The following is a 24957-nucleotide window of genomic DNA, read 5'->3' as shown; positions in this document are numbered from 1 at the left end:
ATGTCCAGCTTGACAAAATACAACAACAAGCACGCACCTAATGAGAAGATCGCGACCTGGCAATTAACAAATGCGTCCGGACGCCGGGACACCACCGCCTTTCTCCGAGGCACAGCAGAAAATGCCTCGGAGAAAGGGAGTGTCCTTTTCGGATTGGGGGGCGTGTTTTGCTGTTGTCTCCTCCCTGAGACTTCTCGCAAAAAACACGCCCCCCGATCCGAAAAGGACGGGGCTTCAACGGAGTGACTGGACCTCTTCTCCAGTGGCTGGCCAGCATTTAAGAGGCCAGCCAATGGAGAACAGGAGAGAAGAGGGGCGGGTGCAAGCCCCTCTTCTCAAAGTCACTCCAACTCATTAAATCTCGGAGCGAGACTGCGCAAGCGCAGCCTTTCGCAGCCGAGACCTAAAAAGCAGCGAGGTAAACGTTTAAAAAGTGGTGCCTGATGAGTCTTCAGAGATCAAGAATTATTCAGGCATGAAACTTTCCCCTGAGACAGGTTGGAGGAAAATGAAGGGTCAAAATCTAGGAGAATACACAGGGGAGCTGCAGAAAAGCAAAAACGAGGACTAGATGGTCACAGAGGGTGTGTACCAGGCCGCTGTGAAAGATTGAAACTGGAGCTCAAGGGGGTACTTATATGGTGGGCCTTAGGCACGAAAGTCCGTTTCCAGATTTAACATCTGTACATTAGAGAGAGATTTTGGTTTTCTTATGAACATTTTTTAATCAGAGTACACTTTAGAAGCAATTTCTTAGATTCATACTAGATCGTATACAAATCCCCTTAAACCTTGTGTCCCACTATTACAGTAGCATGACCTTTTTGAGTGGCTAACAAATTGAACAATTTTACCTTCTGGCGGCTCATCGCGCATATATGATGGAACTTCTTCTTCGTGGTTTTCTGTTTGATTCATTGTACCTTAAAAAATGAAAAAAATATTTATACACAGATTTACATCAAACATTAGCAAGACATGTCAGCTCATATGGAAAGAATAGGCAGCCAAGTTTCTAGTGAAAGAAAACATGGACACTGTATCTTACTAATAATCGCAAATTAAAGGAGGACTTCAGCCTGTTTAAATCTATATTAAACTGTAAATAATTCAGGAGGTCGAAATATGCAGCATCTGTTACGTTTCATACCTTAAAATCAGGATAGCACTTCCACCAAAACAATTCAGGAGGAAGAGATATATGCAGAGGTGTGCCCATTGCTCAGCTTGCACTTTTCACCACGTTCGACTCAATATCAAACACACAAAGCAACACTGATTCTACTTGATCTAAAGAGGTGTAAGACAAGCCTCTTGAAGTATGCGAGATTGAAGCTACAACACAAGAATGGATTTGAAAACAAAATATCCATCTCTTCAAATGAAAATATATATCTTTACCAACAAAATAGTTCACCGAGATGGAGAATCACTTTTACTGAAATACACTTGTATTCATCTTCTATAAAGCAAGGAGTAAAATAGGCTAACTTCAAAAAATTATTTACCTCAAGGAAACAAATTGATTAACCCTAACAGAGCTCAAAGGACCACTAACTAGATAGATCATGATGCACTTATTTCTGTCAACTTCATGACTGGCATGCAAGCGTAAGAGGAAGCCAATAGTGTGCTATTCGTGGAGTCTAGGAAAGCCGTGGCCCTGAAACAACACACTATAGGTGCCCATTAAATGTTAAAAAGCAACCAATTTTAGACTGGAAACAAAACAAGCATTGGCATAGCCAATAGGTTTCGCCTTTGGGACCTTATAAGTGTTTTCCCAGAGGTGTTTTGAAGTTTGGTGGGAGTGACCAGTAAACACCTCAGAAAACAGCCTAACCCCTTCGCCGCGGCACGAATTTTGCGCTGGGGGGGTTTGGGGTGTTTGCGGCGCCGCCATGCTCGTGACGGAACCACTTCGTCATGAGCCACGGGCGCGCTGTGCTCATGACGGAGTGGTTCCGTCACGACTCCGCCCACTTGCATTGATCGCCCGTACAGGCGGGGAATCAGTGCCGCGTGGGCGGAGCGGCCGCCAACGGCTGCAGCATGACGGAACCACTCAGTCATGAGCACACGGCGCCCGTGGCTCATGACGGAGTGGTTCAGTCATGAGCAGGGAAGGGGCTACATAAAGGTCCCAAAGGCGAGACCTATTGGCTATGCCAATGGTTGTTTTGTTTCCAGTCTAAAATTGGTTGCTTTTTAACATTTAACGCTACATCTCTAACTACCGATCTCGTTTTTACGGTTATTAACTTTTAAAGAGATGTTATTTATATTATGCTGCCTCTTTACAGCTGTTGTTGTTCGGCGCCATCTATACCATGTGTGATATTTAGTTTGTCCTATCATTTTACGTAACGTTTTTTTTGGACTGCGTTTAAAATGCTTAAAGTAAATGAAGTTGAAGATTCCAACATGCTCTTGGCTAAATGGCCAGGATTGAGGTACACCTACGACACGGGGCCTCCTGGCTCCAACTGCAAGGGTAGATTAAAGGTAGCACAGATAGGGCACTTGGGAGCTGTGGCAACTTTTGCATGGCCGCATTAGAGTGTCAGTATGCAGCGTACATAGTTCACTGTAACATTCACAAACTCCGGCGTTGGGTAGAGGTACACTAATTTGATATGACTTTAAGGGCAAATTAGGAACACCCACTGAAAGTGCAAAGAGCAACAAACGCTGAAAGACAAGCCCCTCCCCCCCCCACCAGCTGCAGAACTCTAAAAGCATGCGAGTGGTGCGCGCGCGCCACAGCAAGCGATCGGATTTCAATTATCGCGCCCGCGACTGGGCACGATAATTCAAAACAGATGCCGCCCGTGTGGGTAACCGCAAGCAATAGGCCGTGGGCGGAGCAAAGGCAGGACATGCACCCGCCTTTGCCCAATTGCGTGCTGTCTTTCTTAGAAAGACGTAAAGATAGTTTGTGCGAAAAACAAAAACACACGCACGAGCATGTGGTGAGCTTGGTGAGCTTTCTGATGCCCCTTACTGAAAGTCTCGCAGAGCAGGACATGCGCGCTGCTCTAGGCTCGACCTAAAAAACGAACTGTATGAATAAATGCAAAATAAGTTCAAGTCTCTTTAGTTGCAGTTGAATTGGCAGATTTTTCAAGACTAACTCGCTGACAAAGCTAATTTACTCGTGGATATCTTAACCACTGTTAATGCATCCCATTTTGTGCCATTTATCAGAAGTTTCACGCTTCATTCTCACCTCATAGAATGCACTCATGTGCTCTCTTCTCTCCCAGTTTGACAACTCTGAATGGTCTTTAGAAAATCGAAAAAAGCAAATCAGGAGATATCATCCAAACACTTTAACAAAACACGAGACCCAGAGGATCCATGCCCTTTCAAGTACACAACTTTGTGTGCATTTTTCTTGTGTATCCATATGTTCACCTTAAAGTGCTTTCCACAGCTGACTGAAACAGGAATTAGCTTTATCTTATGATATTTTTGGGAGAGGTTAAATTTAATAATATTTATGTAGTGGTGTGTGGTATCCAGTTGACTGCTTCAGACCACTATGAGACCTGCATTAATCAGATACTTTCAGACAAGAATTAAAGGTTCAGAATGATCCATAGAAAAATCTAGACATTTCAAAATAAACTGCTGCCACCAACAGGGAGATAAAGTCACAGTCATTCACATGGCTTACTCCACCTGGGCCCCCTCTGACTTTACCTTGAATGGACAGCAACCCTACATTTTTTAATAGACAACAGGTCGCATTTAGTACACTTGCCACTAATGCAATCACCAATTCACAGCATTCTTTTCACTCTTTAGAATAATCCTTTGTCACACATTTGTCAATGTAAGTTTTTTAATATACCCTATGATACTGAACTGATGCTGAGATGTAAAAAAAAAAAAGAAATCTAGATACCACCGTCACCAACTTCTAGGACTGCTAACTGCTGGAAGTGCTAATAACTGTTTAAAGCAAACCGGTCCTAAAGAGATCCTTCATGTTTTAGTACTAGCAGTAAGTTGAATACTCACCGGTGGCAAATGATATGTGGTTATCTGAAGATCACAAGTCAGAAGGATGGAAGGCTAAGTCCGCCTTGGATTCAAAGGTAAGTAAATTGAGAACAACAAATAGGATAACACCAACACGTGTTGTTTGCAAATGATAGAGGGGCAGTATGAGCTACTATACAAACAAGCATTGGCATAGCCAATAGGTCTCGCCTTTGGGACCTTATAAGTGTTTAGCCAGAGATATTGGCTTTGCCAATATCTTTAAGCTATGTTGCAGAGGATTGCGGTTACTAGGCAGCATGTGGAAAAGTTATAATAAGATATATATATATATATATATATATATATATATATATATATATATATTCACTTAAAAAACCATAGGTTTCACACATGTTATAGTTAGCTGGACATTTCCCTCGTAAAAAAACAATGAAATTCCCCCGTTATAGTTAGTGCAGGCAACTATAACTCACGCGACCGCAATCCTCTGCTGATGTCAGATATTACATCCCTGTATTTAGACACCTATTTACCCATGTCTTCTTCCATTAATCTTTAGCTATACATATATTACAAATATTTGGTTTTCAGAAAGACACATATTTCATCAGTGATGTAATATCTGACATCATCAGCAGAGGATTGCGGTCGCGTGAGTTATAGTTGCCTGCACTAACTATAACGGTGGAATTTCATTGGTTTTTTACGAGGGAAATGTCCAGCTAACTATAACATGTGTGAAACCTATGGTTTTTTAAGTGAATTTGCAAGGTTTTTTAAATACTAATTCCTAACTATAACGTGTGTGAAACCTATGGTTTTTTAAGTGAATTTGTACGTTTTTTTAAATGCTAAGTTATGTATTTATTAATATTTTTTTTTCAGGATTTTCACCGTGCGCGCGCTGTGGGCATTCGGTGCGCTTCGCGCACCGAACGCCCACGTTGCGTTGTGTGTGCACCTTGCGCTTTTTCGAAAACATTTTAAAAAGTTTTTCACCATGGGGGGGTCCTTCAGTGACCCCCTGACAAAGGTTAGGGGGTCAGGAACTGTCCACCCTGCCCCCTTTTCAGGTTCTCCACCTTTGTTTTTCACTGCCTCAGACTGCGAGAGACAAAATGGCGGCCAACAATTTCTGATTTCGACCGATTTGAATGTTTACTGACATCTAACAACCAATCAGAATTGCGCTCGCGCACGTCACCGTGCGCGCGTATTGATATTTATATGGTTTTAAATGCTATTTTCTCAGGAAATACTGAACAGATTTACACCAGACCTGCAAAAGGCACTTCTCTGACCTGAGTACTACCTCTCTGCCAAATTTCAAGTAATTCTGTTCAGCCGTTCGGGCTGTAGCTGCGACTAAAGGTCCTATGGAAAAATACAGGGGGGAAACGCGTTTTGGGACCCCCCCCTTTTTCTCGGCCCCCGCTTGACGAATCACCCCGAGACTTTCAGGGTAGGAGCTGAACGGAGCGCCTCATTTGTTTTGAAAATTTCGCGAGGATTCGTCAACCGGCGCCAAAGTTATTCAAAATAGAATTTTGAGATTTTCTATGGAAACTCGGTCCTAACTATAACTATCTACTGGCGACCGCCAGTTGATTATATATATACACACACATATATATACATACACACACACATCCACATATATATACATATACACACACATCAAACTCCTCCTTTCGAGAGAGCAGAGGCCACACAGGGGGTTCATCTTAGGAAGCACTTTATTGGTCACTGGCGAATGCATTTCGGCATATCATCAGCCTTCTTCAGCGCCCAAGTGTCCAGGAGGTTTGCAGCAAACTGATGGTAAGTCCTGCCTCCTTTTTGTTCCTAACACCCCTTGGAGTGCAGCGTGGTTACTGTAAAGATATATAGATATATAGATATATATATATATGAATGAAGAAAAGGGTGCCCCCGTTTTGAGAAGCACTCGCAGGAAGCACTCGTTGTTCAGGGAAGGCTTCTGCATTCACCGCGCCACCTTACGCGTTTCGGGCCACGCCCTTCGTCAGAGGTATGCTGTGCGCGGCTCACCAAACACATGACTCCAGGTAAATTCCCTCTTTTATTTCATTTACAGAACACGACTCAGGTGAGTGTATCCAGAGCATTATGGGACTTGGAGTTCAACATTCAAACCCAGGTGGGCTGTTGGTGAGATACGAGTCACATATATATATATTTTTTTTCATTCCAAGGTTGTCTTCCGTAAAAGAAACAAGGGGACACGGCGGGGGCCTGGCATGGCGCGTTTCGGCGGAGCCTTCCTCAGTTGCCTCTGGCGCTGTTGGGTTCCATTTTAAAGTAGTGTTGGGGCATCCCCTAAAGTAGTGTGGGACACACCTGTACCACATTCCTCCAGAAGCACTCCAACAGTTCAACTATATATATATTTTGAGTAACTTAAACTAAAATAACATCTGTTGAACAATTTATGTTAATACGATATGCAACACAAAATGTTTTGCATTAGGAATCAGGTATCTAATTTTGCCAAATCACATTGAAGAACACAAAATAGAAAAAAATTTAACCTTTTAAAAACCAAATGCCATTGGTAGATCTGCGTCATGTGATCAAGTCCCCCAGGAGGGATGAAACGCGTAATGGCTGCCGTTCTATCTGTGAGATCCAACGAGTAAACGGATATTGAACCAGAATCCTGTGGTCAGTGTGCTCTTTACTCGGCGTGATAAAGGAGAGTGCATTCGAATATTAGAAGACAGTTATTGACTCCTTTTGTCTCCCACACGGACCCCTCTACAAAACGGGCTCATCTGCTGCAAGGAGCTATCGCCCGGCAACGAGCGTTGAAACGGAATCCGTAAGGATTAACAGCAACGGAGACCCCTAACGGAAGTGACAGAACGATAGAGCAAAAAGTCTATCACTCTGCAGGAGCACAGGTAAGCGGGGGCCGCGTCGGAGGACGCGACTAGCGCATAACCAGTGTTTCTTCTGTAGTATAGACTTGCTCGTGTTTTAATCATTTCGAGTTGGGTGTGGGGTGATTAGAGCGAGGAGACTATTGGCTGTGTGACGGAGTTGTGTCAAGGGATCACCCTATCTAGCCAAAAATCTCCCGCAATCTTTTATAATTCAAACGGAAAATCACAGGTAAACAGGATGGCAGCTGACGCATTAAGAGAGAGGGAGGAAGCAGCAGCGGCAATATTTAGCGATGAGAGCACACCTCCCAAAGACTACATTACCCAGAACCCACCAATAATGGGTAAAAATACAGGGGATAAAGGACAAATGTAAGCAGCTAGAAAAAGCAATGAGAACGGAGCAGAAGCGATGGTGGGAAGCGAAATCTCTACAACGCTACATAGACATGGGGAGGATTCCCCGCGGTTTAAGAATACTGATAGCTCCAAGCTATGAGGCGCCCGATCGGGAAATGATGCGCGAATGGGCAGAAACAAACCTTGAATCCTCACGAAAGCTGCTCTTCATCCTTGTAAAATATGCAGAAAAAGATTGCATCAAACTAGCGGAGGAAATTGCTAATATAACCAAGGAATTAGACAAAATGGACCAACAAGAGGAGATTGAGAAATTGAAAGTAGACATGAAAAAACGTCTTAAAAAAAGAAGATGTGATAAGGGAACGAAAAGCCTACAAATTCCACAGAGATCGATGTGACTATGAACAGGGCAGAATATTCACTTTTGCTCGGAAATTTGATTCATTAAATCATTAAAAGCGGACAATAATGAAATGAGGAAAAAAGATGCAGAAAGTGCAAACCAACATAAAGATTTAACGTCTGCATCAGAAGGAAGCTCTGCAGTGGAAAGCGGGTCGGAGGTGGAGACCCATAACAAGGCAAAACAAAGCTCATCCCGCAGACACTCTTACAGAAGAAGTGGATTTTTTTTTATGTATGGAGCGCCTGCAATCCCTAAGACCGAGAAAGCAACAGACCGGCGAAAAACGGGGGCAAAAAAAAAAAAAAAAAAAAAAAAAAAAAAAAAAAAAACACGGAGAGAGAGAGAAGAAAGGCCAAAAGACGAAGGGACACAAAAAAATATCAAAAGAAACAACAGAAGAGATACTGGAAGAAGTAAATCACGACTTTCCAGATGACTCCAATGCAAGGACAGTGATTAACCTAACAGAAATGACCCTCAACAAAGCAGAAAAGCAACTATTGGCCTTAGGTCTCTCTTTTTGCCCGGAGAGCTCAATCATCTACTCAAAATCTAGAGTTGATATATACAAAAGTGTTAGAAAATTTAAACTCAAAAAATTCCACACGCAAACAAAGACAAAGAAAAAGTCAGCAGAAACTGAAATATTGTCTACAACAACTAAACCATCTATACAAGAAGCAGAAAGTGAATCCAATACTAATCAAGAGTCAGACTTTTATCAATGTTCTCTAGGATTTGGTACAAGGAGGTAACCTAACAAGTGGATCCATGGATAATTATCTGGACGGCATCCCAATATCAACAGGCACAATGTGCAAGACACCCTTCAAACCACCTTCCTCTTTTTATCCATTAATGATAAAAGACACTATAGACACGTTTCAAGACCAAGTCATCAATGATCTAAAAAACCTGAACAGAATGACTTACAAAGGGGCACAAAATGTCGAAAAGAACACACGGGAACTCCAGTACCACCAATTAAAGACCAAAATCAAAAGTGATAAAGAAATAGTTGAGAGGCGCCGATAAAGGCGGGAACGTGGTACTTTGGAAGAGAGAAGATTACACCAAGGAAGCCATGTGTCATCTGGAGGATAAATCATGCTATGGAAACAGCAATAGAACAGCCTGGAATGCAATACAGGCATCTTTCCGAGTAAATCTGATGGCATGGCGGGAAAAGGGCCTGTTAACAACAGAGGAATACAAATTTTGGTGGGTAGCAAATCCAAAAATCCCAATTTTGTATTTCATACCGAAGGTGCACAAGGATAAAACCAATCCACCGGGAAGGCCTATAATATCAGCCAAAAACAGTATATTTGAGAACACTTCAAAATATGTGGATTTCTTCCTTCAGGAACATGTTCATAACCTAGCATCTTACATTAGAGATACAGGAGATTTGACAAAATTAAAAAACTTTCAATGGAAAAATGACTATTATTTGATCACCCTAGATGTAACGTCACTCTATACATCTATCAGGCACAATGATTGACTTCGAGCCTTAAAATATTTTTTGGCAAAGAGAGGAATACAATATATGTAACACAACAAAATGATTGTAAATATGGTGGAATTATGTCTAATGAATAACATCTTTATGTTTCAAAATGCAATGTACTAGCAATTGCGAGGTGTGGCGATGGGGGCCAGCTTCTCCCCCAGCTACGCATGTCTACACATGGGCTGGTGGGAGGAGCAGGTCCTCATGACCAAATACACTGAAACATTTACCAATAACATAAAATGTTGGTGGAGATTCATAGACGATTTGTTCTGAATTTGGAAGGGTACAGACAAGGAAGCAGTAGAATTTATTGAGTCCCTAAATAAGAATGACCTCAACTTACATTTTACATCAAACATTAGCAAAACCACCATAGTATTCCTGGACGTTGAAATATATGTAGAACATGGAAAGGTGGAATCTAGACTACACAGAAAGCCCACAGCAGGAAATGCAATCCTACATGGGAGCAGTGCACACCCTAACCATCTTATACAAAGTAATCCCTATGGTGAGCTCTTACGTATTAAACGCATATGCAGCAATGAGGAAGCCTTAAAGAAAGCCCAACAGGAATGCATTAAAAGATTCAGATTCCAGGGTTATAGCAACAAATGTCTAGAAAAGGCGCTTATCAAAACTAATCTAAATGATAGGGAAGTCACTGGAAAAGAAACCTAAGGTAACTGTCTCTAATGATGCTCCAAATGATTTCAGATTCACTTTAGATTACAACCAACATCAATTGGCAATAAGAAAAATCATTAATAGGAATTGGTACCTCATAAAACAGGACCCTATTATTGGTAAATTGGTACCAAAAAAACCATCTATAACATACAGGAAAGGATCATCAATGAAAGACTCGCTAATTGATAATGACCCATGTGGTACACCAGCCAAGGGATCTTGGTTGGCACAAAGACAGGGATTCTTTAACCCCTTCGCTGCGGCGGGAATTCCGCCGCAGCGCTGGGGGGTGCGGGGGGGCAGCGCGGTGGCGCTGTGCTCATGACAGAGCCACTCCGTCATGAGCCACGGTTGAGCTGTGCTCATGACGGAGTGGTTCCGTCATGACTCCGCCCAGTTGCATTGTCCCCCCGCACAGGCGGGGAAACAGCGCCGCGTGGGCGGAGCGGCCGCCAACGGTCGCGGCATGACGGAACCGCTCCGTAATGAGCACACGGCAACCGTGGCTCATGACGGAGCGGTTCCGTCATGAGCGGGGAAGGGGTTAAATGCAAGACCTGCAAAGCCCGTCAACATGGGGTGTCTACAACAAATTACTCTACTCTTTTTGGCGGCCCTAACAAAGAAATAACTAAAGCTCTAAATTGCAAAACAGACTATGTGGTGTATATATATTGGAGTGCCCGTGCAAATTAAGATACATTGGTAGCACTATTCTACCAGGTCATAAACGGGTGCTCCATCAAAAATAATGATCAGGCGTACCCAGTGGCGCGCCATTTTCAGGACAAACATGATGGCAACTGTAAAGATCTTAAATATTTTTTCATTGACTCTGTTCCAAGGAACAAGAGGGGGTGATAGGGAAAAATCCCTAAGACTTTTGGAGATGCATTATATCCTCAATTTAGACAGCAAACAACCTAATGGGCTTAACAGCTCGGAGGAGTTACATGCTAGTCTATAAATAACAATACGCTAACAGGAGAGATATACAAATATATTTAATACATCACATAGCTTTCTCTTATTTTGAGAATTAATTTCTTAAAGCCGCCCACTAGCATACTTTCAATATATTAAGAACAAATAAGAATTTTCTTGCTCACTTCCTCCTCCCCCCAAATCTCTCTAACACATTAGTTTTAACCCCTTCAGTGCCACGCCCTTTCCCCCTCCTGTGCCGGGCGTTGCACTAGTGGGTGGGGTTCATGACGAGATAGTCTCGTCATGGGCACAGCACAACCGTGCTCCATGACGAGACTATCTCGTCATGGGCACTGAAGAGGTTAACTAACTTTGGTTTCAATTAGGTACAATTTACACATCACACTTTAATATATATATATATATACACACATATATATATATATATATATATATAAAAATTAATAGATAGAAAATCTTTTCCTCACTGTCCTGTCTCATTCCCTTCCCTTTAGATGTTGGGGTATCAAACCTGTTCAACTACAATTAATTAAGATCCAATAAGAAACAAACTGCTATATAAGGTTGAGTAGATTCAGTAGATTATAAAGGAAAAAGGCCAGGAACCAATTATAGGTTTGAATAATACAACATGAATCAAGAATGTTATGGATATGATATAATATAAATACTAAATGTTATGTATTTATATATTTGGAAATGATCAGTTGTATTTATGGCCATATTTTGCACAGTGAAAACTCCACCTGTACTTTATTGAATACTGGGACACCAAGTTAAGGTGTCAACTAGTAATATGCAGTTAAAATGTTGGAAATTTTCAACAAATTATGTACTTATTTGACGATTTTAATTCTCTTAGAGGAAGTTACCGGGGGATTTATCCCGATATTTTGAGTAACTTAAACTAAAATAACATATGTTGAACAATTTATGTTAATACGATATGCTACACAAAATGTTGTGCATTAGGAATCAGGTATCTAATTTTGCCCAATCACATTGAAGAACACAAAATAGAAAAAAATGTAACCTTTTAAAAACCAAATGCCATTGGTAGATCTGCGTCATGTGATCAAGTCCCCCAGGAGGGATGAAACGCGTAATGGCTGCCGTTCTATCTGCAAGATCCAACGAATATTGAACCAGAATCCTGTGGTCCGTGCTCTCTTTACTCGGCGTGATAAAGGAGAGTGCTTTCGAATATATATATATATATATATATATATATATATATATATATCCATCCAAGAAGACGACATATAAAACTGAACAACCCAATTAAAAAAAGGATTAACTTAAAAAATTTATTCTAGTTAAGTGAAACTCCTCAAAACGAGCGGGTGACCGCCCGGTGCATCTTATAGGTCCATTGTTGGCTCGTACATAGAGCAGTGTTCGTAAATAATGTGTGCTAGCAATTTGAGCACTGTACCTCCGTAGTGAAGATCTGAGAGAAACAAGTGAAAGCACGGTGCATTGTGTAGAGCTTGTGGACATCTTGTAATGCGTGTTTACTGTGCCCTCAGGGCCACGCTCGGGGTTGTAACCATATTCACTGAATAGAGTTTTTTTTCCGGAATGCAGTGACAGCAGGCACACCGATGTCCGTGTGCTCACACTGTTCACTTATCACTTGTGGAGAAGTTACGGCATGACGTCATGCCAGGTGAGCGTTGTAGGGGGAAGGGAAATCCTCTAAAAAGTTATTTTCTCTCTGGATTTTCATTCTCCTTTTTAAACTCAGGAGCAGCAACATTGTCACGGTGTCACCAGGGCTTTAAGTGAAAGATTTTTCAATATTATATACAAGCCATAGTTGCTGCTTATTTATCTTATGCAACTAACAACCATTGGCAAAGTCAATAGTCCTGACTTGCTGTAGGTATGACGTTACTTGTTGTATCGCATATCTGGATGAAATGACAAACAGCAAAATACAAGTCGGGCGGCACACTATGCTAAGCACAGATTTTTAGTGTACATGTTTTTAAGTCACGCTCTTAATTACATTGGCCACACCCCTTTGAGAGTCCCCCCCAGTTTGGTCCTCCCACTTAAAGCCCTGGCCCTACCTATGTGTACTGTAAAACATTACAATTTTCTAAACACTACACCTGCTTCACTGCAAACAATACGAATAATATTACCTCAACTACCAGAAAATTAGAATAGCTAGATTCAGAACTACTGGGTAGAGATATACCATCATGCACCATCTCGAGCTTCATTTTTATTTTTTATATATAGCGCGAACTCGATCCGAAGCACCAGTTGCGTTACACACGGACACATTAATTTTTGTTAGGCAGGACGAGATTAAAAGATTTGCCCATGATCACAGGATATTGAGCCGACACCGAGACTGGAACCTGGTTCCCCAACTCCAAAGTCGTCAGTCTTGGCCGAAACGCCATATCACACATCTTTAGCGTTGACTCATGAAATGGAAGCCTGGTTTCATTTAATTGAGCATGTACCAGCCACCTATCGACTTTAGACCATGGCAGTTGCAGTTCTACTGCATGGTAACGCTTTCTCTCCAGGGAAGCGGTGGGGGCAAGGGAGGGGGTAGGCACGTCGCCATAACAGGCCCCGCTGGTGCATCTGGCTCCAGACAATCACAGGAAATGACCCCTTCAAGATAAGCAGAGCGGAATTCAATTCCAACACCACAACCCCTAGGTCCCGGCGCCCCCCAACGTCAGTCCGGCTTCTTCCGTGGAGACTGCTGGTCACACTGGCATTTCCTACCCGGGGGAGGGGCAAGCAGTGGGTGGTGCTCCAGGGCAGATGATATGTGGTGACTGGAATAGGTGTGAACTGGACTGGGGGGGGGGGGGGAGGAGGGCAGGTGTGGCCGTCGCGCAGCGCAGCCTCACAGGGGCGATACGGGCACCATGAGCATCAAGGCTGCGCAAGAGAAGCAATCCTACCTAAAGATGAATACATTTTCTCACAATTCAAAGTATTCTCCCCCAGTTTCCAGCACAACCTGCTCTCTTGTTGCACAAAAATTTTAAGAAAGTTTTTCATAGTATAGTCATGTAAAACATTTTTAGGTTTCTTTGTAAGGCAATGGGAGTTAAAACCCAATATAGTAGAGTCATTTGCATATAAAAGCTTCTTTTGGAGGAAAATTATTAATTTTTTGCTCCAGCTTACAAAAGCTCGCATCGGTGTTTGTGCACCAGATTACAATAGTTTTGTATTGAAGTTTGTGCACTATATTACAATAGCTTTGCATAGCGTTTTGTGAACCAGATTACAAAAGTTAGCATCAGTGTTTTGACTCTATATTGAATAGGTTTGCATAGATGTTTCTAAATCACTTTTAATAGGTTTTCATTCTCAAACATTATTTTCTTTGCAATTTTTGTACCCTGATGCCGAGATGTGCATGGGCTGACTAGCACAGAATCTACACTGGAAGCATACCCTTCCAGTACAGAATCATATGCCTAGACAAATTGTTAAACATTCCACCCACTGTGTTTGGGATGTACACTGCAGCACACCTTCATTGTGTAGAATGTTTGGAGAAATTAAAGTATTTCACCTTGTTAGTGCCTGCTTCAAGGAGGGTTTATTTTTAGGTCTTGCCTGAGCCAGTGCTTACAGCGCTGCTCTGGAGAGAGTTTTAGTAAGCAGGTTTTGGAAGTGCTAACCTAGTGCCTTTTTTCAGGCCTCCAGCTTGCGTTCGTGATGGCGTGCACGCGCACAGCTGCTATCCTGTTTTCTAGCATTCCTCGCATGGCTGGCTTTCCTCCCCCTCTCTCACCCGCTCCTTCCCCTCCCATACTGCACAGAAGAGTTTCGTGAGATGCTAAGGAGGGAACAGACAACAGTCGCCATTGGGCTCGAAGCCAGACAGAGCCATCCGGCTGGATTAATGGCTTGGCGCATTTGCAAGTGTTACAAGTACACAAACCACGAGCGCCAGGAGAGAACAAGCCATACCAGACATCCTCCTTAATTTAAGTTGCAACTGTGCTGCAATTCTGTTTAGATTTTAACACAATCTTTTATGCAGGAAAAGCTTCACATTTTTAGGTCTCGCTGATTATATAAAAAGTAAAGAAATATAAGTTTTTTTCTATTTCTTTACTTTTGGTATAATTGCGGCACACGCGCTTTACTTTTAATATTATAAGTAAAGCACGGGTGCTGCGATTATACCAAAAGCAAAGAAATAGAAAAAAACTTATATTTCTTTACTTTTGATATAATCGCGGCACCCGCGCTTTACTTTTAACATTAAAAGTAAAGCGTCGGTGCCGCGATGCTGGTTTATAATCTTTGTATTTTGCAAAGACTATATCCTGTCCTTCAAAAGACTCCGCACTCCTTATTTACTTTAGCACCAGTTTGCATTCAAGATCAAACAATGAAGAATTCCCCTACTTTCATGATAATTAACTGCAGAGAGCTCACTAATACTCTAATGCCTCTGTCAGGGATTTAATGCTTCCTCACACCCTGTGTAAAACATTGGCTGTATATCAGACCTGTGTTCTCAGAGTCCACTCCTCCCCAAAGGGCTGGCCTTCAGTGGGTCGGATTTCACTCATGTCTACAAAGATATGCACGTTGGGCACAAAGTTTAATCTAACACAAATCTAACATACTAAATGTGACCCAGAGAGACAACAACATTTACCGCTATTAAGAGAGCCCAGAGCAACACGTGAATGGCTACAACAAGATAACTAATTCATATTTCAGAAAGTGTGTGTAAAATCCTTGATGTTCTATCTTACTTGAAGAGTGAAAGGTGATACCTCAAGGTACCTTGCATTCAGTTCAATTCAGAGCAGCAGCATCATTGTCCCTAATGCCAGCACTTCCCGCTGAGATGAATGGTTTAAATGATGAACCACCAGGCTGCTGTGAGGCCATTAACAAATAGTTCTGTACACTGTGAAACCCCTACAATAGTACCACAGCCTCAAGCCTTCCAATGAGCCCACCTGGGAGAAAGACCCAGGTGTGCCAGTCCTCCATACTAAAGATCTCAGATGTATGCCGAGCCCTCTGCTAAATAAACATACATGCGACACCAGAGCAGCAGGGCTAAGCTGTAGTTGATGTAAAAAGAGAATCCTCAGAGCAGCAACACCCATAGAATGCACACGTGGCCAGCTTTCCAGGGCGAGGTTTCCTGTATAATGTAGATCTCAAGGACGAGCTCTGCTAACTATGGAGCAGCAGGCAAAACTAACAAGCATTGGCATAGCCAATAGGTCTCGCTTTTGGGGCCTTATAAGTATTTAGTTATGCAGCACAATATGCTTGGTGCAACTACATCAACTGTTGCATGCCTAAACACTTATAAGGTTCCAAAGGCAAGACCTATTGGCTATGCCAATGCTTGTTTGACCCATCACCTGGTCGGTTATCTTACTAGATCAGACTTTGGGTGTGAAACACTATGGAGGCTTGAGCTAATCTATTCAAATCACACCCAGGTACCTCCCTCTTGATGTAAAGTGGTGCAAAGAGGCACAAAATGCTATTTGCAGTGAGAAAATTGAAACTTTGCAGTGCAAAATATGACATCCCCTTGAAAGAGTTTGCATTGTTCAGCATCGCTCTGTGCGACTTCGCCCTGGTACTAAGCTTTGGTAACTCTGGTCCCAGGCTTCTGTTGAGCATGCTGGGCTGTCAAACTAGAAAAATATAAGCTGTTTTATCAGCAATGTCATTATAGCAGGACTATTGACTGCCCCGCTGTCTTTACCTCAAGGCTCCTTGGAAGGCGGGCCCTGGGCAACTGGCCACACCTTAAAATGTCGCTGCAATAATATAAACTTGTTTAGATGGCAGCATATTTTACAACAGGGTACTCGTGACTTAAAATGTGGTCAACTAAGTCTCGCCTTCAGTTTTCCAATATTTATTTTAAATATCCCTCCTAGTTCAGGTAAGAGAAGTAAGGCGGAGCCGCAGTTCTGTTAAAGTCATCTGAGAACGTAAGTAAGCAGGGCCCCACATGTTTAAAAAGAGCCTTCACACAACCTAGAAGGACTCAGGACTCACCAGCTTTTCCAAGAAAGGCTGCCTTTCAGATGTGGTGATAGTGTGTTCCTAGCAGAAGAGACACAGCTCAGGGCTCAAATGTAAAAGAGATTAACTCAAGGTATGGCGTTGGGCATTACATGCACCGATACGCACAGGTTGTAAGCAAATGCTCTGAACATATGGAAAGCAGTAAGGACTGCATCACAGAAGCTCTGCAGCTGGAGGTTAGAGTTCCGTGCCATAACGCAGGCCTGCGCCTGAGCTCGTGCTCGTCCATAATGAATTTACAAGCATTCCACAAGCGTGCAAAACATCGCCCACCTGCGGTGGTCTCAGCCTGTCATCATTTAACCCCTTCAGCGCAGCGCGGATTTCCGCGCCGTGCTGAAGGTTCTGTGCGCGGGCGGGGCCATGACGGAGCAATTCCGTCATGCGCACAGCGCAACTGACGCTCATGACGGAACCGCTCCGTCATGAGCGTCGAAGGGGTTAAAGGTTAGTAAAAACCAGACCACTGAATTGGGTAATGAGGTTATCTGGCATTTAAAGTGTTATGAAAGTTAGTTCGGCAAAATGCAACAAAAAAAAACAAAACATTCCTGTAATTATGCAAAAGTTCTAATTCGGGAAAAAGTGGCCATTTTCGACATATTGCGAGAAAAAAAAAAATTGCGAGTGACGCAAACAGGCGCTTGCGTTCACTTTGTTGCCCTGCTCATGGAACTGAATGTTTAGCTAAACAAAATCTTGTTTAGAGGACATGGCCTAATGTTGGGCATTTTTGCGTAATAATCATAATGCGAATACAGGAACCTATGCAAGATTATGCCGCTGTAAAGGACCTAGGGGGGGAGGGGGGGGGGGGGGGGTCAGAGATCAGAGGAAGAACTCTCTACTATAAACTACAATTCTACTATAGCATTGTGGAGTAGTTCTAGATGTCATGATCTAAAAAACACAGGGGGAAAAGTAAACATTTAAAGTGCCCGTGACTGGGCATTCGCAGTGCGGGGAGCTACATATGCAAAAAACATCAACTAGAAAGAAAATAAATAAATAAATAAATAAAAACACCCTTCCTCTCTCAAGGGACCATGACGTGAGTTCTTTAAGCTTCCAAGAAAACGTTTCAGGAACCAAGCTTTAAAGAATGGCTCCGCGTGAAAACGGAGAGTTCCTTAGAGGCACTGTGCTTCACAGAAAGGGGGACTGTTTAAATGTATAACAAGGAGGGAGGGGGGGAGAGCGAGGCGCTTGGGAGAGCAAGGCTTAATGAGCCATAAAAGCCACATGGCGGCTGCGCAAGCGCTAGGCCACCAAGAGCCTGTGGCAGCACTTTGAAAACCCACACACTAAATTTCTCACAGAGCAGCGCATGCGCGGGCTCAGCGGGACCTAAAAAGCTGCTATTTTTACATTATTTTCTTTCAATTCACATTGCTCCCACAACAAACTTCATTGCAGCTTAATTACTGAAATGCCATCTATTTACACTTACCCAAGACCTCAATTTACGCTTCACAAAAAAATTCAGAACGCTGCTGCTGTTGTGTTTAAAATTATCTAACCACATCTCACCAGATCAGACATTCTTATACTGACTTCTACATCAAGAATGCACTTAAACATGTGTGCTTGGCCCACAATGTGAGTTACGGACTAAACTTGAACACTTATTCCAGAGTCAATGTCCGAGTTCTTTGGCATTCATATAGCTTGTGCACAATGAGCCTGCCTAGGAGGTAGTCTTGTCAGTTACTGCACAGCTTTGGATCCCACTCCCAAAAGAACCACGGGTAGAAAGAAAACAAGTTACTTACCTGTAACTACAGTTATCCAGTATTGGTATCTTTCATAGATTCACATGCCTGAATCAGAATAGCGAGCAGTATACCAAGTATACAGTCGTTTGCGGATGGTGGGAGACTAGTGCTGATACTCCCTAGTTGCATCCACAGCTTGTTAACAAGAGGTATAAGAAAAAGAATCTTAAAATTCGAAACATGCAATCTATAAAGAGAAAACAGCATGTAAAGCAATAACATTAAAATGAAAGCAAATTATTGTAAAACATTGCATTGTCATACCAAAAGATAACATATTACATGTTAAAAGTATGAAAAAGGTACCTGAAAATATCTCAAAGAAACAGATGTCGCAGGACAGCTTGTCCAACTGCTGCATCGTCTCAAAGCGTAGATTGGAGGCAGTAAGGTCTCGTAAAAGTGTGGACATTTTTTCATGTCGCAGCACGGCAGATATTTTCTAGAGTCACACCAGCAAACAATGCTGTAGACGCTGCTACTGTTCTAGTGGAATGGGCCTTGGGTTTCCGCAACAATGGCCTGTGAGCTTTGTAGATGCTTTCCATCTGGCAACGGTGGATTTTGTCACCGCCCTTCCCAGGGTAGTTTGGCCATAAGCCACGAACAATTGGTCGGACTTTCTAAGGTGCTTTGTTTTTTGAAGATAGAATTTAAGATATCTCTTGATATCGAGAGAATGTAAGGCTCATTCCACTGGAGTAGATGGGTTAGGAAAGAACGTTTTTAACGTCACTGGTTCATTAAGATGAAACTGTGACGGCACCTTAGGGATAAATGTTGGATTAGTTCGGAGGTGCACGTAGTCTTGAGTGAAGTGTAGAAAAGGTTCCTTTATAGTAAATGCCTGAATTTCACTCACTCGTCGAGCTGATGTTAAAGCCAGAAGTAAAGCAACCTTCCAGGTAAGGAATTTGAGGTCAGCCTTGTGGATAGGCTCGAATGGATGCTTCATTAATTGCATTAAGACTGTGTTGAGTTCCCATTCCGGTGGCGGAAGTCTGACTGGAGGAAACTCCCGGAAAAGTCCTTTCATAAACTGCTTAATTAAAGAGGATGGACAAAGGGAAGGGCCATGAGCACCGTTTCTGAATCTGGAAAGTGCAGCTAAGTGGACCTTTGACTGAAGGGAAAGAAAGTCCAGATCTTGCCAGGTGCAACAAATAAGGGACGATCTGTTCTGCAGGAGCGTCCACCGGGTGCACCTGGTTTGCTTCACACCAACAGCAAAACCGTTTCCATTTCAAACAGTAAGTTTTTAATCGTGCTGTGGGCTCGTGATTTCGTTAATATATCCCTACAGTCTTGAGGGATATCCAGGTCCTTAAATTCTAAGAAGTCAGGAGCCATGCGTGTAAATGTAGGGACTGAGGGTCTGGGTGGAGAACCTGACCTCTGTTCCTTGACAGCATTGTGGGCGTCTGGAGAAGACGGATCGGCTGGTCCTGGGATAGTAATAGAAGCTCCTGAAACCAGTATTGGTGTGGCCATCTGGGTGCAATCAAGATGAGACGACAGCCCTCCAACTTCATTTTGCGTATGACCCTCGGTATTAGAGGTATCGGGGGGGGAAAAGCGCAAGCACAAATCCCTGACCATCGCATGGACAGGGCATTCCCCCTTGACCCCTGTTGAGGGTATCTGCTGGCATAAAAAAGAGGCATTTCTTGTTCTCTTTTGTGGCGAACAAATCCAGTGGCGGTGTTCCCCAAGCTCTGAATACTCTGAGCACTTGAACTTGCTCTAGCTCCAATTCGTGGCAATCTGATTGGGATCTGCTGAGCGTGTCCGCTAATGTATTGCAGAGACCTCTGACATGTTCTGCTCTGAGGGTTATGTTGTGGAGTGTGAACCATTCCCACAACTCCTGAGCCTCTGTGGACAGAGTGCTGATCTTGTCCCTCCTTGCTTGTTCACGTAAAACATGCTGGTGGTATTGTCGGTCCGAACCAGAACCGAAGAACCTGCAATCCTTGGAAGGAAAGCTTGCAGAGACAGGAAAATTGCTCTCAATTCCAGACTGTTGATGTGTTTGTTCTTGTACTCTGAAGACCACTTCCCCTGTATCTGTAAGTCTTGGAGATGACCTCCCCATCCTTCCATGGAAGCATCCGTAGTGAGGACAAAGTCTGGAATCTTCTGTATGAAAGTGAGCCCTTCTGCTAAGTTGGGTATGTGGGACCACCAACGTAGAGCGCTCTTCATGCCTGAAGTGACTCCGAGGATGTCATCAAAGGAACCCATCGCCTGCTGCCACTGAAGGTGTAACTTCTCCTGCGCCATGCCAGAGGGACGAGGTGTATTGCAGAGGAGCACATCCCTAGGAGCGACGCGAACATCCGGACAGAAACTGACTTTCTTTTGGAAATCAGGATTGCTAACTTTTGAAGACGAACCTGCCGTTCGTGAGATAAGAATGCCTTGCAGCGGACGGTATCTAGCAGAGCTCCCAGAAAAGGAAGGACCTGCCTTGGGTGTAACTGAGATTTGCTCCTGTTGACCGTAAGCCCCAAAGAGTGGAACAGACGAAGAGATGTTGTCAAGGCAGACTTGACTGAGCTTTCCGAAGGACCTTTTATCAACCAGTCGTCTAAATACGGGAAGACTTGGATTCCTTGGGATCGTAACGCTGCTGCCACTGGAGCTAGGCACTTCGTAAATATCCTTGGGGCAGATTTTAACCCAAACGGGAGCACTTTGAACTGGTAATGGGCGCCAGCCACTGTGAAGCGAAGATACATGCGATGCTTCGGATGTATTGGGATGTGAAAGTAAGCGTCTTCCATATCTAAAGAAGCTAGAAAATCTCCCTCGTTGAGGCAACTTAGAATTTCTGCCAGAGTGACCATGCGAAATCTCTGCTTCTTGAGGAATCTGTTCAGATTGCGAAGGTCTAAGATTGGACGCCACTCCCCTGATTTCGTCGTGATGAGAAAAAAGCAGGAATAGAAACCCATCCCCTTTTGAAGTGCAGGAACCTTCTCGATTACATTCTTGAGGAGCATCGTTAAAGCTTCTTTGAATAGTAAGTGAAGATGAGGGGGAGGGGGTCCCTTGGGTGGTGTGTTGGGTGGCTTGGTGACAAACTCTAACCTATGACCGTTGAGAACCAGGTCCAGAACCCACTGGTCCGACGTAATTTCTTGCCACTTGCTCACAAAAGTTGAAATCTCCGCACCCACAAGGAGGGGAAAAGGAGTGGAAGGCGCCCTGCAGAAATCATTGCTTCCTTGTGGTGTCTCTTCCCTGATTCTGCGATCTTTCTCGTCCGCCTTGACGAGAGAAACCAGACGTGTTGGTTTGTCTGTAGGAAGATTGATACGATTGTCGATACTGAGGCTGGTACCTATTCTGTTGGGTGCGATAACCTCCTCTGGATGAAAATCCACAGCCTCTTGCTCCTCTGAAGGTACCTCGTTTGTACTGCAAGGAGCCCAATGATCTTGCGGTATCAGTATCGGTCTTTATTGCTTGGAGTGCATCATCTATATGCTTTCCAAACAACGATTCGCCATCATAGGCCATATCCAATATTTTTGTCTTGACTTCTGGTCTGAACGTGGTGGCCTTAAGCCAACCCTGGCGTCTGAGAACAGCTGCCCCAGCCAACTGGCGAAAATTAGTATTTACAATATCCAGAGCGCAGTCGATAGTCTCTGATGCTGCACGCTCACCCTCCAACAAAATCTTCCGAGCGTCTGGTCTGTTGTCCTCTGGGATGAGGTCAATAAAGCTTGCCATTTCTGACCACATTTGGCGGTCATAACGCCCTATTATCGCCAACGAGTTGGCTGCCCTGATGGATGCAGCTGCCATAGTTGAAAAAATGTTGCCAATTAAATCCAGGCGTCGTCCTTCCCTATCCGGTGGTGTAGTGACAGGTGCTGCTGGATTCTTAGATTTTTGTTGGGCTGCCTGTGAGAAAACAGAGTCTGGCCGAGGTTGGCCAATGAGACAGGAAGGACTGTTGGCAGGAGCACGGTATTTTTTGTCAATCCGTGGAAGCACCGCTGGCACTGATGCTGGGTTTTTCATAATTTTAACTCCTTCCTTCCAAATGTAGTCAATGATAGGGATAGCTCTTTAACCTTTCTTGACTCCTCTTTAAAGTCATGAAGAAAACAGTCAGAATGCTCAATGGTAACCGGCAAGTGGAACCTGGTCGCAGCGCGCTGCATAAGGTTATGGAACCCCCCCTATATCTTCTGGAGGCGAATCAGATGGTAGAGGGGTGGGTGGCGAAGGCATAGGGATTATATAAGAATCCCAAGGGTCTGCTGGGGCTGGTAGCTCACCCTCTTCGAATTCCTCCTCAGAGGTTGAATCTTGACCTTGACGCGGGTCCTGTGGAGGATCAGGCAGTTGGGGCTGATCTTCAGGCAAAGCCAATGGGTCCGGCTGCGACGCAGTCCGCGGAACCTGTGGAATGACTGGCTGTGGTGGAAAACGCTGCTTATTATGTGCAAGCATGGCTTGCAGGTCTTGAATTAAAGTCGGAGGCAGATGTGACATCTCGCTCTGACGAGGTTGTCTGTAGCAAGGTCTATGATGCGGAACGACTAGGTCTTCCCGATAGTAATGCCCCTGATAATTGTCGTCCTCCTCCTCCTCATCATCTTGAAAATTGATGTGCAGTTCAGAAGGATGGCGAGCGACCCCAAAGGGCCCTTCGTCCTCGTCATCCTCAATCATCATCCTCACCCTGCACATATGTTTCTAGGAGATGTGAGGGAGTAAGCGGTGATATGTCGCTATATTCCTGTCTTTGAAAAGTCTTTAGCTGGAAACTCCTGGTGGAAATAGGAGTGGAATGAGCGGGCGCCATTGCAAGTGTCGGAGACTGAACAGGTAAATCTCCAGGCATTGTAGTAGAAATGGATTCCTTTGATGTTAATAGGTTTTTAGTGTCCATCGTCGACGGACTTGTCGATGGGATCGTCGTCGTCGACGGGATCATCATCGACGGAGCCTTCGTCGACGGAGCCTTCGTCGACGACAGGGTTTTCGTCGATGGGATTTTCGTCGTCAAGCTCTTAGTCGACGGGATCGTCGTCGACGCTTCTCTTTTTGACGATGAAAGCTTCGTCGATGGTATCGTCGATGCTGGCTTCGTCGACAACACCTCGACGACGGGCTTTTTTGAGAGTATAGTAATCCTTGTTGACAGAATAGGAGAGGTAATGGCCGTCGTCGAGATGGTATCCGTCAATGAAGGAGCAGACGAGGTGACAGAAATCGTAGATGGAGAGAAAGCCAGAGATTTTGAAAGGCTTTTACTCACAGTTTGTGTCCTACCATTGACCGTAGAATCCTGAGGAGAGAGCGCGGATTCAGAGGAAATTTTGGGACTCCTCTGAACAGAACCAGAAGTAGAATGGTGAGATTTCTGGTGCTTCTTCCCCTCACTGGAAGAGCTGTCCTGCGATCTAGCTCTCTTGCTAGAAGTAGAGGCTCGGTCATCCTCCTCAGCCGAGGAGGATTTCAGCCACAAAAGCACTATCGCATCCCTATCCCCAAGAGTTTTGGTAGGGAAGGTGCGGCAAATCTTGCAATCTCTTGCCTCATGTTTAGGGTAGAGGCAGTAGATGCAGTCCAAATGTTGATCATCAACATGGACCCTCTTCTTGGCGCAGGTCCTGCAGGATTTAAACAAGGCCTTCTTGTCAGACATACTGTAGTAAGTTGAAAAACAGAGGCACTCAGGGAGACTCCCTTCCACATGACGTGCGGTGAAAATCTAAGGAGAACTGGCTCTGCTGAGAGGGTTCTAGAAGGGTGCTGGTGTCTGATTGGTTGTTACCAAATTCTTGGTTCTTTTGCATAATGAGGTAGATAGGCTACTAAGATATAGGCTTTAGGCCTTTTCTTTGGGCCTACTACTACTACTACTACTAACATTTCGGCACTACTTTTTTTATTTACCGGGGACTCCCGCCTCGGTGACGGGGAATGATTCAGGCATGTGAATCTATGAAAGATTCCCCAATACTGGATAACAAGACATGAAGATTCAAGTGGGGAAAGTAACAGTAGCCACCCAGCGAACAACTGCATACTATCATGCCAAGACGTCAACTTGTTATATGCTGCCCTTCCTACAATCCAGACAAATGCAGTCCCTGTTCATGAGAGGTCAATGTGCTTGCGAGCCCACAACAAATTATACATCATTTTTGGGTAGCTTGAGCGAGTAGAGAAACTCCGGAACAGTTGAAGCTGAGTGGAGGGAAGATGCAATGGTTGGTGGGGAATGACAAGTTTATTTTTTAG

General features: G+C 43.8%; 1 protein-coding gene across 2 annotated transcripts in view; it reads right to left on the bottom strand.

The window, feature by feature from the left end:
- The window catches only part of TMEM263 (transmembrane protein 263), a 122468-nt gene that overhangs the window by 50624 nt on the left and 46887 nt on the right, over nt 1–24957 (bottom strand). For both annotated transcript variants that reach the window (XM_085652541.1, XM_085652542.1), the window contains one exon: nt 855–923. In XM_085652541.1, coding sequence (XP_085508667.1) covers nt 855–918 — 64 coding nt within the window. In that variant the 5' untranslated portion in view covers nt 919–923. The remainder of the gene's footprint in view (nt 1–854; nt 924–24957) is intronic.

Source organism: Triturus cristatus, chromosome 4_1 (genome assembly GCF_964204655.1).
Source record: "Triturus cristatus chromosome 4_1, aTriCri1.1, whole genome shotgun sequence".
In the NCBI taxonomy this organism is placed as follows: domain Eukaryota; kingdom Metazoa; phylum Chordata; class Amphibia; order Caudata; family Salamandridae; genus Triturus; species Triturus cristatus.
Note: the sequence above shows the minus strand (reverse complement) of the source record. Positions and strands in the feature narration are given on the sequence as shown.